The 19,335-nt window shown below is 38.7% G+C and overlaps 1 protein-coding gene across 12 annotated transcripts in view; it reads right to left on the bottom strand.

Moving 5' to 3' along the window:
• DMD (dystrophin) overlaps positions 1–19,335 on the bottom strand; it is a 995,174-nt gene that overhangs the window by 255,574 nt on the left and 720,265 nt on the right. For all 12 annotated transcript variants that reach the window (XR_008330242.1, XR_008330243.1, XR_008330241.1 and 9 more), the window contains one exon: positions 10,622–10,739. Coding sequence is in view for 9 of the 12 variants with exons in the window: in XM_053386964.1 (XP_053242939.1) it covers positions 10,622–10,739 (118 nt within the window). In the remaining 3 variants the exon portion in view is untranslated. The remainder of the gene's footprint in view (positions 1–10,621; positions 10,740–19,335) is intronic.

Here is a 19,335-nt window from a genome sequence, read left to right as displayed (position 1 = left end):
TTTATGGATAAGCTAAATACAATTCTCTTCACAGGTAAAATGAAAAGACTGATGCCAACTATCTGCACTATTCTTTCTCGAGCAAAATGGATTTATGAGCAAAATCAATAAACACATTTAATAGGTTAGATCTAAAGGGTAAATGAATATTATTTGAAAGTGGAGCTATAGCTAGTGGTGCTTGTGTCAAGGCAGATGTTATTACTTAAACATATTCTAACACCTTAATTAATACTATTAATTATGCCACTCTGATCTAGCCACAATTTTTGGGCTAGCTTCCTTCTCCAATATTCACCTGAGTTCCACAAGGAAAGAACCCAAGCAAAATATCAAATTCTTGTGATTACTATTTTTCTTGTTAATTTATTAGCTGTGATGTGATCAATCACCTCAAGGCAATGTACAATAAAAAGGCAAAACAGCAAACAAACAAACACAATGTCTTTGCTGTTTTCTAGAAAAAGCAGATAGTGGGTGATTGTCATATCTCAACAGGAGCAGCCACGCAAAAAGTCTTTCTCAGAGTTACTGCAAAACAGGCTTCTGAGATCTTTGGAACTTGCAGGAGAAACTCTTTCACAGACCACAGAAATCTGCTGAGCATAAAAGGGATAAGGCAGTCTTCTCAAGTAACCTGGTCCTGAGCTATAGAGGGCCTTACATGTACCAACACATTGAACTTGGCCCAGTAGTATATTGGCAACCATTGCAAATCTGGCAAGCAGGGTATTAAATGCTGGCTGTAATTTGTCCCCACAAGGTACCTAGTTTCTGCAACCTGCATTCTGCAAACTTGAAGCTTTTGGACCAACCCTGAGGGTAGCCCCAAGGAGAGTGTATTGATGAGGTTACCAATGAAATATTCAAACTATCCCAATCCAGGAACAACAGTGGCTGTCTGACCAATCAAAGCTGGTAATAACCACTAACAACTACCAGCCTCTGTTTGAAAAACAGTCCAGCCAATTGACTCTTGGAAAACTGTCAGCCCAAGCTCTTAGCATTTGTTGTTGTTTTTTAGTCGTTTAGTTGTGTCCGACTCTTCGTGACCCCATGGACCAGAGCACGCCAGGCACTTCTGTCTGCCACTGCCTCCCGCAGTTTGGTGAAACTCATGTTGGTAGCTTCGAGAACACTGTCCAACCATCTCGCCCTCTGTTGTCCCCTTCTCCTTGTGCCCTCCATCTTTCCCAACGTCAGGGTCTTTTCCAGGGAGCTCTTAGCATAGTTTAGGGTAAAAGATAACAAGTTATCCTTTGCACAAACCTGCAGGTTTTACTAGTTTTTTGCGATGGTGGGGGGTGGTTGTTTATTTATTTATCTATCCCAGCAAGCTCTCCTTGTTACAGCCTTGTAACACTGACTTTTTTAGACACAAAGAATCAAAATGGAGGGAGGGAGAACACTACCGTATAAAACGAGCAGAAAAGGAGGTGTTTTATTCTTTTCAAGTTCCATTTTGTAATACAAAATGTAATTTATTACTTATATATGTAAGGATATTAAACTGTTGCTTTCCTTTCTATGTTGCTAGTTTAAAAATGGTTTAATATGGGATTTTAAATTTGGTTTTAATACCAACCTGGAAGTGCACTATATAAATATTATTAGAGTTGGCATTATTTAAATATATGCACATTTATCAAGAGCTAGAACATTTCAGATTATAAAAGAAAAATGTAAAAAACAGTTTGTGGTGCATAACCTGCATATCATTCTGCCATCATTTGGGCCAGAAGTACATTAACTCTGTTTCAAATTTATCAGCATTAATCCTTTTAATGTGATTTTTGCCCTCAATATTTCTTCCATTTACCCCAACTTTTCAATTTTCAACTCCTTTGCAAGTATATGAAGTATGTTCCCCATTCTAAAGTGGAAACATTTTCTCATTCTTAGCACCCTGAAAATCTTATGGGTTTTTAAAATGCCATTCACAAAAAAGCCATTTTTTTTGTTTTGTTTTAAAGGAGACTGTAACTAGCTTTGATTTTTTTAAAAAAATATATATAATCAAGTGAAATATAAATTTAATAAAATAAATGAATAAATGTCATCCTTGAGCACAGGATGCTACATAAGGCTTAAGACACTTGTTTCAAAAAGAAACTGTGATTTCTTTATATCCAGTTAAGCTCAATTGTAAGTATTGTTTAAGCACAAAATAAAGTTCAGTCCTTGTGGGTCTAAGCTTGTTTAGAATTTGTGGGATTTTTCTGCTCCAGTGAGAGCACAGGCCCTCATTTGGTGTTAAGAAACAGTTTGTTAAGAAGAATGCTGTGTGCCAACTATGCTTTTTAAAAATCTTTCTCAAGGCTTTTGATTTATTAAATTCTGTCACTAAATAATAATACCTTTCTTTGCTTTTTCTCACACTGGGCCACCTGGTAGGTTTTCTCTACTCATCGGTGATGCCTTACATTTTTGCTCTTTATATAGCACAGGCACCTTATAGTTGAAAAAATGAAATTCCCCAAGGGGTCTTTCAGAAACCCGTGAGTATTCTAAAGTAGCTGTAGAGAGTGTTACCAACATATTTAGGTTTTAGAATAATCTAGCACATCAGGTAAAGAACTGTAGCTGAATTAAATAGCAAAGATCAGCAAAGTATTGAAAGATCTAATCTCCCCCTTCTCAAAATATTTTGAAGAATGTTAAGGAAACAACTCATTAATTTTTGCCCATTCTTCATACTGTGGCTATTAACTAAAGGTGATGATGTATGTCAGGGGTGTCAAACTCAAATTCATCGGGGGGCCGCATCAGCAGTTTGGTCACCCTCAAAGGGCCGGTTGTTCAGGCAGCCGTTGGATCTGTCACATCACAGGATGGCATGCGCTCAATATAAAAACAAGTGGAGGTTTCCTGAATGCATGTAAAGTGGAGGTTTCCTGTGTAGAACGGCCAGCGCCGCTAGAGGGCAGACGTTCTCTGGCTTGTAGGCTGCCGCGCATGCGCTGAAGAGGCGGCTTTCTTGTGTCAAAAAAAAAAGTGAGAATAAAAGGTGAAGGCTGGCGGCCGGCGGCGGCTACACGGGCCACATGACGAGGTCTGGCGGGCCGGATTCGGCCCGCGGGCCTTGTGTTTGACATCCGTGATGTATGTAATTATTTATTCTTAGTCCAGTGTTCCGCTCATACTTATGCTTGAACTTTGACTGAATTCTTAAACAAGCTGTCTGAGGGAACAGAGTTTCTAATTAGGAATTTAGCTGCTGTTCATGGATGAAGGAACTTTTAATAATCATTCCAACAAAACATATTTAAAGGGAATCTTTCTCCAGTAGTGCATTTAGAAATGGGACATGGAAATAATAAAATGGCGTTCCATTTTCTCTGAACATAAACAGAACATTATTAGCATTATTAAAATAAAGCAACTCTACTGAGGCACTTAAAACACTTTTGTACTTACTGATGCAAAAATATTATGGTCAGCTTTGCAGTTTAAAGCTAGAAATGTGTGAAATACATTACCTACCTAATGAAGCATAAAGCCAACAATTTTGGATTTTCCAGTGCTACAACCCCCATTGCTGACTGTCACACATCCGTATTTACACTGTATTTCCTGATAGTTCTAGCAGCATATCTGCTAATAAGAATGAATAATGTATTCCAGCTACTGTCTTCCTCATCTTTTTCTCTTGTTCTGGTACTTTCAGGAAAAAAACTTATAAAGGTTTTCCTTGTCTCTTGGATCTTACTAAGGTGAAAATCTTATGATTACTTCAAATATGGCAAAATTCCTATGCATAAAACATGAAGACTAAAAAAATGGCATCCAGGTTCTGTAGACTATCATGTTTCATTGTCATCATCATTGTTTGCTTATTTGTATGCCATTTCCCCAGAAAAGTGTACACAAACTGGCTCACAACATATCAAATGAATAAAAATAAGGGCATTCTATGACATTTGAAACAGCCCTTAAGTGTTATCTGAAAACATATAAAGGCCATACATTTCCTCTTTCTTTCCTAGATTAGTAATACAAGATTCCACAGCTAACCCTCTAACTGGGCTTTTCACAGGTAACCTGTGAAGAGATGTGCATAGAATATTTTCTGTGTATATAGTTATTTATTAATTGCTTTCCAAGATGATGTGCAAAATATAATAAAAAATGCATAATCTTTAAATGTTGTTCATGTTCTTAGAATTCTGCTATCAGAGTCATTTAAGTAAGCAAGCAAGCAATGGGGTGCTATCCAGATGTTATGGAAAAGATCTCTCATTAGCCATGGCCACTGCTGATGCTGGCTGGGACTTATGGTAGTTGTAGCCCCAAACATCTGCAAAGCAACATGTTGGCTATCCCTTTTTAGGTAAACAATATCTGATGATGGTCTTTCAACAGAGAGGGCAGAGAGAAACAAATGGCCTTTTATGTCACTTTGGAAAGTTAGAAAAGCCTCACATACACTTCTTTTGCTAAATAAATCACACACACACACACACACACACAAAATTATAAAACTGTTTAAAACATCTCACATTGTGTTGGAATACTCTCTGAAAAGCCGTCATTTGTATGCCACCATTTGATGGCATACAAACTTACAGAATCAGGCACTGTTAAGATGTGCCTGCCTTTTCAAAATCTGATCTTTAGGAAATTAACGGTTTTATCATTTAAGATTTAATGAGCAATTTTTTTAATGTACAACAATTCACATGAAAAAACACAGTTTAGAATGCACCTATGAGAGCAAAGTGATGGAGAACATGTCAGAGATGACACGTGGTACTGTTTATCACTCACAACATGGAAATATTTACATCACAAGACAAATCTCTTTGGCAAACTAGAATAAGCTTTGCCCTTTAAAGGACTGACTGCAGAGCTGAAATATTTCCTCACTTGTCATAACATTTAGATTAGCATCTGCTAACTTTAACATGCACCTTTTATATGAAAAGTAAATGTTTTACAACAGATAAAGTGTTCAGAATGGATTAGGGGCCATCAATTCTGATTTCTGATTAGTCACTTAAATTGCTTTCAACCATCATTTTTAAATTGGGCACCACAATAATGGAAAATGAGAATGGCCCCTGGATTTGTGAATAAAAAGGTAAAATATATAACCACATATTTTGTTTTTACAGTTGTACCTTGGTTGTCGAATGGAATCTGTTCTGGAAGTCTGTTCAAGTTCCGAAAACATTTGACAACCAAGGCGCAGCTTCCGATTGGCTGCAGGGAGCTTCCTGCACTCAATCAGAAGCTGCGGAAGCCATGTTGGACATTCGGGTTCCAAAGAACGTTCGCAAACCGGAACACTCACTTCCGAGTTTGCGGTGTTCGTGAGCCAAAACATTCGAGTCGCAAGGCATTTGAGATCCAAGGTACAACTGTATTATTAAATGTTTTAACATGAAGTGGTTGTCCTAAAACAGTTTATAGAAATCTTTCTTTTAAAAAAAGAACTTAAAGCTCACCATTAGTTCCTTACTATTGCTGGAGTGGTATTTTAAACTCTCAGCCCACCCTTCTAACCAACCTCAAAGTGAGTTGGTCCTTGTCCTGACTACATACATCCCATTCTTGACTCTTGATGTGCTTGGCTAGTCCTTATTAGATGGGCTCCAGTCTAGAATACAATAATGAACAGCAACAATCTCTTAAATAACTTGTTTTTAATAAAATAATTTTGGTTTTGGACACTAAGGTTACCCCAAAGAAGGGAAATTAATTTATTATTATCATAATGATCCTATATTGGGTCAGGCAGGAAGAGCAGATTCAAAGGTAATGCAGTAAGTGAGAATTTTCTTAATATACCTCCAATAACAAAGTGCAGCATAGCCTGACCCACTTCATTGATTACAACATAGCTTTCCAAACTGTGGGTTGCAACACATTAGTGTGTCTGCTGCAGTGTGTAGGTGTGTCGCGTGAACGCTACCCACGCTTCTTCTGGGGCTAGAAAGGGGTTAGTTTAACCTCTGGTGTGCTAGTAAAACTTAATTACTGTGTCACAAAAAAGAGTGTGTCACCAACATGAAAAGTTTGGAAACTCTGGATTACAACATTAATATACAGTATATATATGTGTGTGTTCATATTGCTATCATGAGAGCAATTTCATATTTACAGTTACATAATTTTTACTGCTTGATAAACTATGGCTATTATGAAGTTTAATCACATATAATTGTGATGCATTTCTTAACTCAGATCATCACTTAATGGGAAGAAGGCTGGAATGAGATAAAGAAAGCACTGTTTGAGATAAGATATCTCTGACAGTGGCTACATTATCAGTAACAATGTGACAGTAGAGTTTATCATAAAGCAGTGACTTTAGAATTTATCATGCTCATTGTGCTGACAGTATTTAATTTCTCCAATAGAAAGAGATGCTAGGATAACCCTCTGATTTGGAAAGCAATTTTCCCTAATCCCAGATGTAAGTGAATGTGCATATCTCAGCTGAATTTGTATATTCTCCAGCCATTATGCACAATCTCCAACAAGCCTTGGGAAATGTGCGTTCAGTGGCTGGATTTTGTATAAGATCAGAGATACTTCACACACTCATTTCCCTATTGGGTAACTCTTCTTTAGCTGGATAAACTTCCGTCCCTTGCTTACATACCCATGATGACAGACTCCATGGTCCAGCACCAGTGTGCGTGTATCAAGGAGAGAAAGGGTGTACATTTTCCCTCTCCCTGGAATTCCCCCTGTGCAGTGTAACAGTGTAACCTGCCCGGAAGTACAGAGAGTGGTGAGCAGAATAGTCCTTTTCCATAATACCCCAACATCTTTGGAATGTCCCAGGCCTAGCGCCAACTTTACTTACATTTCAGTGCTAGTTATAAATGCTTTTAGTTAACTGGACTTATGTGCAGCTTGAATGATACTATTGTTACAGTTACTCAATCCAGGTTTTAGTGTGCATTTTTAATAATATTATATCCTGTTTAAATATGACTTCATTTTTAATGTTTATTGTATTATATATATCATAAATTGCTTTGAGGCTTTTTAGCATAAAGCATTATGTAAGTAATCAATTAGAGCAATCAAATCAGAATGACAGTATTTCCTATGAAGCACAATTGAACTTTAATAATTGTAATTATTTGCAGATTATGTGTAACACATTTATTTGAAAGTCTGTATAGTCTTTCCAGTTTATATGTATATAGTCTTACACATACACACACTTTAAATCAAATCCAACATGAATTGGAGATTTATCAGAATTACTACATCAATAGTCTAAAGTTCTGTGAAAGCTATAAAGTCCAAGTTTCCTTTGTTTCTTTGGTTATATATGTTTGCATTTAAATCTTTTCGGGTGTTCAATTGTCAAAACCTGTGAGAAAGAGATACGGATAGCACTGTGACAGTGGTGATGCTTATTTCATTAAGATACCATGATCAACAGCAATGCTGTAATTCACAGTGGTGGTTTCATATATCCTTTTGTGTAAGTGAATGATAGGTTGAAGATTTTGCTATAAAGCTGTCAGACAGCAAGTTTTTCAATAAAAGTATTTTTATTACTATATTGCTCTGGATTGAGACACAGCCTAAAATGTTTTGCAATGTACTTGAGCCAAAGCTCTTTTTAGCTAGTAATATATTGATAGGTCTATTTGGATGAAAACTACAGAGTTTTGTGTAAAAAGTTATTAAAGTAGGTATGGGATGTGGCCCAGCTAGCGATCACCTGCTAGTTCACATAAGCATAAATATAATTAACCAAATATACACTATTACTGGATGGTAGTCAACTAAATTTTACTCACAGCAGGTCTAATGAAATTAGTGGACCCAACTAAATCATGTTCATTAATTTCAATGGATCTAATCAAAGTAAACCTTTGTTGAATACCACCCAATGAACTCCATAAATATGGAGCAATAAGAAAAAAGACACAAAGATGTAAAACAAAAGAATTTGTACATATTTAACATGCAACAAAGATTCAGAAGAACACAAAGATTCAAAAGGTGAGTCTACAGAATTGAAAAATGGAAAAATAAATTGGTGTTAGAGAATGGATATATTTAAAGCAAATACTCTATTTTTAAAGGCACTGCAAAACCGAAAAGGTTAACAAATGCAAATAAATCAAGAGCAGAAAATCACATTACAGGAGCCCCCCTCCCTGCCCACTTATGTGTGACTGCAAGTGCGTATGTATGTAGTGCTGGGACATAATTAAATTCAAACCCAGAAATGGCGGGGAAAAGCTGGAGAGTCCTCGTGGGTCATGAGGAGACCCTCCCCGGGGCCTGAAGAGAACATCAATGAGGACGGAGGAAGCCGCAAAGAGATCAGAGGTGCAATGTGGCTTTGTTTATGCTGCTCAGCCTCCTCAACTAACAGCTGGTGTGTTCTGTAGCACAGAACCAGTTTCCTGTATGTCTTCCAGCCTCCTGCTGGTCTCAGAGCTTCAATTCTAGTTGTGGATATTTTTGGATACAGTATTTTTGGTATGAATTGAAGAGAGACACAGAGGGTGTTTAGAGGGTGCTCGCCACTTTACACAATTTCACATATGTGCAGGGGTCTTATGGGAAACCATAACTGAGAGAAATTATACAGCCTATGCTTTTTGCAAATATGTGCAATGGTCTAGCTAAACAGACCTTATCAAAAAGATAGAAGATCATATCAGTTTGCTAAGATTTATTTTGTACATTAGAACTTTGTGACTGAGATCAACCACTCTCATATAGGGAATGAAGTTCTGGTGAATAATGTGTATTTATTTAATTTGTTTTCCATGTTTAATAAATAGTTCCAGTGACAACCTTTGCAACATATTAAGAAAAATAACCCACAAATCTAAATTATAGTATCATTTAGATAAATGTAGTAGCCTTTTCCTTTAAAAATGTCACACTCACATAGTTATCATATGATTTCATTATGCTTCTCAAGTAGACTGATTACTCTTGTGAGTGCTGATTTGAAATCAATGCATGGCAAAGAAAAATAGCTAACTCCAGAAGAACTTTCATCAGCTAAGGCCTCCAACAATCACATACTTGGAGAATATTTCATTAAATTTGAGTGGCAGAAAGTTACAGCAGTATGGATTTTCAATTCTAAATAAAATGCAGCCATTAAATTCTTTTGAAAACACCCTTTTTGATTATAGTATATTAACTACAAGAAAATCAACAAAACAGCATAACTTAATTTCTATTTAATATGCTCTTTTAAATAAGTTGCATAATTTTCAGTGCTGTAATAGCACCAACGCATAGAACTAAGAACTTAGTTGAGAGACTCACAGATGTGTGAGAAGTTTCCTAGTCTTAAAAAAGAAAGAAAGAAAATGCAGCGAAGGTGGAGCTGTGTATATGACTGAACAGAGGCCAATGACTTCTCCTATGTTAGTTTGTTCATCAAAATGCTCCACCCACAAACCTCCTTTCTGTCCTCTGGTTAAAAAAAATATGGGGACCTTCTTACTTCATGGACAGTAAAGCTGTTGGGAGTGATTTTGGTCAGAAAAGCAGCCCAAGGGGAAAGGAATCAAAGCAGATTCCAGAACTACTGAATGACAAGAAGTGAATTCTTATGAATCTCTCAGCAGCTAGCAGCTGTAGTCTGGAATCAAGCTGTGTTGACTTCAAACTACAGGTGCAGCATGCTCAGTCATATTAATACAGATAGCAGAAGCCAGTACCGATTACCTATTCAGAGAGCCATATATAATTATAGATTTGGAAGGGACCCCAAGTGTCATTTAGTCAAACCCCCTGCAATGCAGAATCCTGCCCACAGCCATCCCTGGGTGGGCTTAAACCACCAACCTTCTTTAAGGTTAACAACTTGATGTAGTTATGGCAAGGATAAGAAAAGTTTGGCATGTGGAAGAGTATTCAGTAATACTAGAATGCATAATTGCAATATATTTTATTAAACATGGGTATAGGGAGTCACAGACACATATGATATATAAACATCCAGAGTTAGGCAGATTTTGCCCCCAAAATCCTCTCCTGGGGTAAGAGGACTTTCAGGAGATACCTGGACTGTGGTATGAGGCCCTTGCTGAAATTTAGGTAAAATGACTTGCGTGAGTGGATGTCTGCTTGCACAAGCTGCCTTTGTCTGATTTTCTCCTCTCACTGTAAAGGTAAAGGGACCCCTGACCATTAAGTCCAGTCATGAACGACTCTGGGGTTGCGGTGCTCATCTCGGTTTACTGGCCGCGGGAGCCAGCGTTTGTTCGCAGACAGCTTCCGGGTCATGTGGCCAGCATGTCTAAGCCGCTTCTGGTGAACCAGAGCAGCACACGAAAACGCTGTTTGCCTTCCCACTGGAGCGGTACCTATTTATCTACTTGCACTTTGATGTGCTTTCGAATGGCTAGGTTGGCAGGAGCAGGGACTGAACAACGGGAGCTTGCCCCGTTGTGGGGATTCGAACCACCGTCCTTCTGATCAGCAAGCCTAGGTCTTTTCTGAGGATCCACTAATTCCCAGAAGAGGGTTTTCAGGGGTAACGAGTACTGCAGTACAGAAGAAAGGTCAGGAAAGCCCTGTTGTGTGAATGGTCTTAAGCTCACTTTAATTTTTTGGATACAGCCTAGTATTCTTACAGACGTAAAATAATAGGCATAGAAAATCCACTACTTACTTCGATCAGTAATGACTGTTCGAGCCTCTTGATTGCTAGTTTTATTTTTCAAATTCTGTGCTGCTGTTATTAACTCTTCCAGCTGAGGGCGCCTTTGTTCCAAGTCTTGTAGTGTTGCCTAAAAGCATAAATATGTATTTATATATATGCCATGTTTATATTCAAAACATATGCATAAAAGCACAAGTAAATATTTATAGTTACACCATGTTTATATACATCTGCATAACCAGTTTCCTAGAACTAATGGACCACAACAGTGTCATCAACGGTAGTCACTTCTGTGAGTTTTGGTGGCAAACCAATTCAACCACTAGCAAAACTCAAATCCATGTAAAAATGTGTACTGAATTCTCATTTAAACAAAAAGGCTGCATACTGTAACTCAGACAGCGGTGGTGATTGTGGCCTGGCATAGTTGCTGGGGAATGAGAGGGTAGAGGCAATGAGCCCACAGTTGACGTCAGCTTTGGCATTGGCCAGCTGTGGGGGGCTGGTGGGATTGCTCACCAAAATTTAAAATTTGATCAGACCAATTAGGGTCTGGTGGGTGATACTCTGGTGATGGACCTGGCAGGGCCAGAATTCTGTGGGGTCTGCCAGCCAGGCATAAAAGCCAGGTGCACTTCCAGCAGACAGCACAGTCAGGAAAGTAATAATCCCACATGTATGCTGTGGCAGCCTGGAGGTAAGCGGGCTCATGTATGGCCTTGCTGTGGAATTATTTGGTTGCCGTATTCGGGGCCAGGGAGAAAATTGCCTGTGGACGTATTGGACCTGTTTGGGAGTTTTGTCTTCCTCACAGCAATTGCCACAACTTTGGGCAGAAGTGGTGCGTCATACTGGAGTTGAAGTGCATCAATCTTGCTTGAAAGAAGATGAACAGGTCAATATTTCAGACAGTATCCTGGTTCGGTTGAATGGGTAGATTATTTGCCATCCTGCCATCACCGCTGTCAAAATGAACTTGTATTGGCCTTATGATCTACCCCTGTTGCCTGAAGGCAGTGAGGCTTGGCTGATGAACATTTACTGGGGCCTACGAGATTGCAGATGTGAACGGTTTGGCAGCAAGCCAGCTGTGAGGATTGGGCTCATGTAGCAGAAAAAGGCATTGGGTTGGATCCTTAGTCTAAAGCTGGGGTGGTGGTGGGGGGGTGCTGCACCCCCCAAATCCAGGATAAAACTCAGGTACCCCAGGAAGGCCAGCATGACCCGGAAGCTGTACGCTGGCTCCCTCGGCCAATAAAGCAAGATGAGCACCGCAACCCTAGAGTCGGTCACGACTGGACCTAATGGTCAGGGGTCCCTTTACCTTTACCTTTACCCCAGGAAGAAGACTAAGGTAGGCCATAGAACATCCCTGAATGGTGTCCTGTTGATATTTCCACATTAGATCTGTGTCAATGTGAGGAATCCTTTCACCAGGATCAACACTAATGGAGTTATCAGGCAAGCTGATTCAGTATACATAGGCAATGCCTATGCCAAATCTAATTTATATTTGTAATCAACAAAAGTTATGGCTATTTCAAGCCCAGGCAGGGTGTCATGTCTCTCTTACAGTATACCAACCCCCTCCCCCAGTAACCACCGGCTTGCAGTGCTGTGGCCCGGAATACCCATATATAAATACAACAGATAATTATAACATATATGTGTGTGTCAATGTCCTGACTTATTGAGCAAAATGTTCTGGGATTAAGCCAATTCCACAGAACAAGGAAGGATACACAACAGCCCAGTACCAAGTACCTTAGCAAAATGGTCAATCACTTGAAACCAAAACTTTGGTGAGCACTAAGCTTAGCAGCAAACCAATCAGTTCTTAAATGAGAATGTGATGAAAAACAGCTGGGCACAATGCACAATAAAAATTAGCCATGATGATGGCCAAATTCAGTCAGGTTAGAGCTGTCGAATTCTGTGCAAAGGTTTGTTCACAATGGATTCCTTCTCTATCGCTCCTATGAATTAGAAGAGAAGGATAAGCTGATTGATTTTATGGACTCATTACTAAGGTATCTAACAGGGGCATTGCTTTCCCCACTTAAAATAGATGCTATGGTGTTCAAATATTGATTTCTTTACAACTATAGTGTATACTAGAAATAGTAGAGTTATCATCATTGTCTATTCAAACACTGTTAGAGTAGAAGTTGTTCCCAATCTTTAAAATTCATTTTGAATGAATATATTTCCTTCCCTTCCTTCTTTCTTTTGTCCTGGTCACTGCAACTTTCATAACCTTTGCATTCAAGTAAACTAGTTTTCCCAAATGCCAGGTGAAATGATATGAACCAACAGCAAACTTTTTTTTTTAATGTAAAACTAATGCCACTGACTTTTAAGACATTTTCCATATTTGTGGTTAGTGACTGTTCAAGGGAAATCTAATTTTCAGGTTCCTAACTTTTATAGATTCTTTACACAAAAGTGTGGTTGAGATATGGAACAAATTGCTGAAGTCAGCAACTGAATGTGAATAATGTGAATCAGCTAAGGAAAAAAGAATGTGAATAATTCCAAAAAGAACTGGACTTGTAGATATGGAATACTGGACTTATCTGAATTGCCTTTAGTTATCTGTTGAAATTAAAGACTAAGTGGTTGTGGGCGAATGTAATCTACAAAGTTGTTCTGCAAGCCGACATATAAGCAAAGGATAAACTAGAATTCTATAATGCAGCACAGTTACTTCCATTAGTCTTCAATTTTCTGTATTCATTTATTTTTTTAAAATGTGTCATCTACAGAAGTAAAAGGTGAGAGGAGCAACCAGCTCCTTGTTTCCCACAGGAGGATCCCTTTCTTTTCCAATGAGGTCCCATCTGATTCAGGCTGTAGGAGCTGACAGGTCCTGACAAAATCTCATTTTACCACTGATGCCATCAGATAAAAACAACATATATCTGTTAATTTGAGAGTAAACTGATGAAGACTGTCTTCCACCCCACTTGCTACTCATCACAGCTGTCTTCAGCATATGGTGCACAAGCGGGGACTTCTTTTCCATCTTCCCATACCCCACCAGACCTGTAGATCTGCATCTTTCCAAAGTTTAGTCACTTAGGCACCACCAAGAGTGAGAGGGCAGGTTCCAGCAGTTCATGAGCCTACTGACTACCACTTCTACGTTATAAGTTATTAATAGTGGTTCATTAGTGTTATCTTACATAACAAATATCTAATTTAAAGGTGCTTGAAAAAAGTACTAAACTGCATTCCAATATAAAATAAAAACTGATTGGAATAATAACTAATTGAAAATTGTTTAAAGTTGCATCAGTGTACAGAATTTTTCAGCAAGGAAGTAGAGGTTATTATTATTCTGGTATGCTGCCTGATTATGTAAAGCTGGTACATTATATGTATGCATTTGTAAAGACTACAATTAAATCTTTAGATTACATCTAAACAATATAAGGAAATATAGATATACCACACCTACTACATTGCACTTGCATAACAAAAAAATGCATGGTTAAATTGTTAACTAGATTGTTTGTTTTTGTTGTCTTTGCACTGAGCAAAATGTGTTTGAGAGGAAAGAAACTTCATTTACATATGCAAATTATTTCAGAATTAAATTACAAAATACAGTATTTTACTGATTTCAAGCCATTAAGTTTCTTTTTCATAAGAAACATTTTTTTTTAGTCAGCACAAAGTTCCATTTCATTAGATACAATTCTCCCTCCAGGAAATCATTATAAATAGAAACTATATCCTTTAACAAAATTGGGAAAAAATGGAGCAATTAGTTATCCAGCAGCAGTACTAAACGAATATGGCTCTGTAAAACAAAAATAGTAACAGGAAACACTTTTCCTCTCTAAGCTTCAGTTAATTCTTATAAGGAAAAAAAATACTGATTTACAGCTGTATCCACATAACAGCATCTTCAGGCCCTATAAGCTATCTATCTGAAATATCATCTTTCATATTACATAATTCCGAAGCAGCCAAGTTTACTGTCTTCCAATAAAAAGTGGGCACTTGGATGCCATGCGAGGAAGCAGACTTATTATTCTAATATGACAACCAGGCTGCCTGTAGGTGGTTTTGATGGGGATGTGCATCCAAAGCGTCACTTCAGAGAACAGTTCATTTTTGGAACTCAAATGGGGGTTGATGCTGTGGAACGATGAGATTCTATTAAGCAGAAAGAACCTTGTGGGTGCTTTTACAATGGTAAGTAGATCATGATATTACCTCTGTCTCAGATAGATTGAGAAAGCCCTCTGCTTCTGTGCAAATGTATGTGACAGGCTGCAGAATCAAGAGGCCACCGTGTCACATGTTATCACCTCATGGACACTGGCTGGCTGCTGGACTTCTAGATGTGATGGAGAACTCTGAACCTTATGTAACCAGAAGTTACATGCTTAGTGAAAACTAAACAGACTGACCGTTAAATTACCTATCTTCTGTCTTGATATTGATGACTGCAGAGAGAAAGAACTGTGCAGTTCCTTGATACCTAGCATGGCAGCTCCCTGTGCCTTGGTTCAGAGCTTTTGAACTGAAGACATGGCGACGGTAGGGCAAAGAAGGTGCCTTTTCCAGCTGCCTTACAGACTGCATGGCCCATGCTGCTTCCACAACATTTATTAGTCGTGGATTGTACCTTCCTAGAGGTACGGTATTATTTTTATTATTTATTAAATAACAGCTACAAAAGAGAGGGCCTTTTCTGTGATGGCACACCCACTCTGGAATGTGCTGACATGATTATCATATTGTGCAGCATGTTGAAATATTTTTTTTATTTGCCCGGGTGTTTTAAGTAGTCGTGCATTATAGTTTTAAGGTTTTACTGCTGCCTCTTATTTTGCTAATTTATTATGAATGTCAATGTTTTATTGCTTTGTTTTGTTTTGTTGTATTTGGCATGACAGATTTATTCATGTCCATTTAACACTGCCTTGGATGTGTTTGGATGAATTGTGCCGTACACATATTTTTTAAATAAATGGGCAGAAATGTGCAACTAGTTTGGAATGAAATCTTTGGCATATGTGGTCTGCAGTTATTAGATATGAACTGCTTCCATCACAACCCCTGGGGGTTAATTTCAGAAACTGTCCACCTTTCCACAAAAATATTTCTTAAATGGGCTAGTAAAGTTTTCAAATCCTACACAAACAATATATAAAAACAGCAACCATAAAACTGTCAGCAGATGCACCAATCTTATAGCAATTTTGAATGAACGTAAGAGCCCTGCTGGATCAAACCAAAGTTCAGCATCCTGTTCTCGCAGTGGATAAGATGCTTATGGAAGCCGGAATGCAGCACATGATCTCCACAGCATGATCTTCCTACTCAGGTACCAGTCCTAATACTGGAGGTAATACACAGTGACTACTAGCCATTCATAGCCCTATCCTCCATGATACAGTGTTTTACCTAGCAACAGAAATAAAGCAAGGAAGTGGCTTTGCATATCTGGAATTCCAGCACACAGAACTTACTCTCTCTATCAATATTACTTGCAAGAAAAACAGAATGCAGAGCAAGGCATCTCCCCTTGATCTGAGGGAGATAATACACAGGGCATCGCAATCCCAATGTATGCAGGACACATTTATCTGGGTATAAAAGCAATGGAGATGCACCATAAAAGTGAGATAACTTATCCAAATGCCAATAAAATTGTTACAGGGGCAGTTTAATAGGAAGAACAAATGAGAGTTTTTCAGTGTAAATTTAAAAGCATGAGGCTTAAGGAAAGCAACTTGGTGGAGGACTCAAACTGAAAACTGTTTCCTATATGCCTAATGAAGAATGAACTCACTTGAAAAACATCAGAGAGTGGAAAGGCAGGTAAGGAACTGTGTGATTTTTGTGATGGCAACAATATGCCACTATAATGTATCCCTGATTGGAGAAATTTTATATTTCCTGTAAAAAAAAAGGATATTCCACAAAGTCCATATGAGGAAATAGGTAAGGATTTGCAGAAACAGGAGCTATGGAATTACACAAATTATTTGCACTTGCAAATATTTAATCTGGAGCATCTAAAGATGCTGATGTTAATTACAGGAAATATTGTGGAGAAATCATTGAAATACATCTATGTTTTCTAGCAAGCCAGATTCTCCCCAATCCAGTGTACTCCATTAAAGTGAGCCTGATCTCTTTTATATAATTATATAGCTCTAAAAAGGTTACTAGGAATCTATTTATTCCACCCTTCCTTACATACTGATGAACCTTATCTCTTTAAGCATTATATGTGATTGTCAGTAGCATCAGAGTGATTAATCTCAGAAGTCACCTTCAGCACTATCTAGTCAAACACAAACACAGAGCAGAAGGAGACTAGAAAGGAAAAGGGTAATGTTCACACTATTTGTGAGCATATGGTAAAATGTCAACTAATGGGGTCAGGTTGACAGCAGCTTACCCGTTGGAAATCAGATGTCATGATAGATTCTGCTAGCTGAGAGAAGATATTAAGAAAATAAGAAGATAAAAATGACACTTCCGACGGATAATAAAACAATTAAGGGTGAATCAGTCCATGGATAGGGAGCTTGAACTAATAAATTTAAACAAATTCATGGGGGGGGGGGTTGATGTCAAAGCCTAATAAAAGTTAAAGTATCATTAATGTTTAAAAATATGAGTGTTATACATAGTCGTGATACTTTGATCATAACAGTTTACCAAACACACCTACAAACATTGCTGGTTATACTTTAAGGAATACATTCCATAAAGGTTTTTATACACTTTACTGTAAGCTACTCAAATAGTGTAGCATGTATTGAGGGGAAGCATGTACACGTCTTGTTTACTTGTATGCATTTTTAATTTCCAAGGTTGTACAAACATACCATTGCTAACATTATAAACTACAAAATGTAACAATTTGCACAGAAGAAAACACTTAACTTTACAAAGGGAGTTAAATTTTTCATTAAAGTTGTGGGAAATACACATATCATCTCTCTGTCTCTCTTGACTTCTTCTGTGTCCATATATCCCATGCTCTATTAGCTCTGTACCACTGTGGGAAATGTTAGCACATAATATCATTTCACTCTTGATTGAATCTACCTGAAGGAGTGATTTCCCCGCATATGCTTATGTATCATTTTTCATGTCAGTTCTCCTGCAAATGAACCCCAAGTATTGTTTTGAGACATACATCTGATTAACAAGTGGAAATTGAGATAAACCCATTCTCTTGGGTTTTAACAGAACCTAATTTTGCTTCTAATTCTTATTAATTAAAATAATGTTGCCATAGTATTTATGTTGCTTCTAGTGTTTTGGCAGATTTTTAAAAAACAAAAGCATCAAGAAGCCACTATTGTGCTTTAAACCTCACTTACTGGCTGCCACAGCACTGTGCTGCCAATATGCACAGCATCATGCTCATCAGCCTGTAACTGGCACAAATGTTTGCGCCTTGAGGCCCCCAATCACTTCCCCAAAATAACTGCACACTGACACATAATTTTGGTTTAAGTTAATGGGCAAAATTTAGGCCACTACTTTATTATTTACAGTAGTATTGGCATTGGCAACAGACTATAACTGACTCCTGCCTCTCTGGCTGGTAGTCTGAAGGGTAAACACCAAATGAGGGAGCAACATTGATGCAGATCAACCAAAGCTCACCCTGCGCTTCCTGTGGTCCTGGCATGGCCCTAGAACCTCAAGCAGACTTCGGACGAGATCCAGGACCCCCAGATTCCTTTACCGGAATACCCTATTCCTGGAGGGGCAGGTGATGGCCGTACCTCCCCTCCCACACATTTCAATAAGCCAATGCCTAACCGCCAAACCTTACAAAGTTGTGACAAGTGCTAGGGGCATAGGCGAAAACCAAGTGGCTACTGCCAATTTGCCAAATGGAAAAATTCCTACCTGGTCCCCATTCCAAAACAGGTGACCAACCAATGTCCAAAGCAAGGCCAAAGCAGCACAACCTACACATAGGGACGGGAGGATGGGTGTTTGGCAGCATGAAGCAAGTGCCCCAATTACATTGCACTGCTGCTTTTATAGCCCCCAACGATCACGCAGCTTGCCACGATTGGCCCAAAAGGCCTGGCACGATCGAGGGGGGCCAATGGAGAGGGCTGTAACACGCCCAGGAACCCTAACCTGGTGGGGGGTGTCTCAGGGTCCCGCGCGCAACCAGGACCCTCCCTAAAGAGGATCCCATTTCTTGCACTACATGTATAAGCTTTACTCACTGAAAAATCTTGCTCAGAAAAAAAAACAATTCAAGCAAAGCTAGTAAGAAAGGAATGGCTGCAAGAACAGATAAAAATCCAACAGAACTCATGGTCAGGGAAATAGACCGACAAAGGGATTGCTTCCTTGGCTAATTATTTAAATTGTGGGCACAGAGTCTCAGGGGTGCTGCAGGGAGCACCACAACTGTGAGGTAAAATGGAAGGCAAGAGGTGAGCGTTTTGGCATCATGCAAGGCGATGCTGAAATCTGAGACCCTAAGGTCCACCACTGTCCTCTATCTACAGCATGGAGTCTACACTGCACTGGCTCTCTAATGAAGCCAGCGTCACATTTCAAGGACTTTGTCTTTCAATATCAGAAAAGCTTGGAGTCTAACTATGCCACAGCACTGAACTTTAAAGGGACACTCCTGTAAGTTGAGCGGTATCGCAACCAGGCCTCAGTCACACCAGTGATCAGGCAGCTAGCTGTGAAGCCGGCCAACCAGTGGT

The sequence above is a fragment of the Podarcis raffonei genome, chromosome 4, assembly GCF_027172205.1.
Source record: "Podarcis raffonei isolate rPodRaf1 chromosome 4, rPodRaf1.pri, whole genome shotgun sequence".
Taxonomy (NCBI): Eukaryota; Metazoa; Chordata; class Lepidosauria; order Squamata; family Lacertidae; genus Podarcis; species Podarcis raffonei.
Note: the sequence above shows the minus strand (reverse complement) of the source record. Positions and strands in the feature narration are given on the sequence as shown.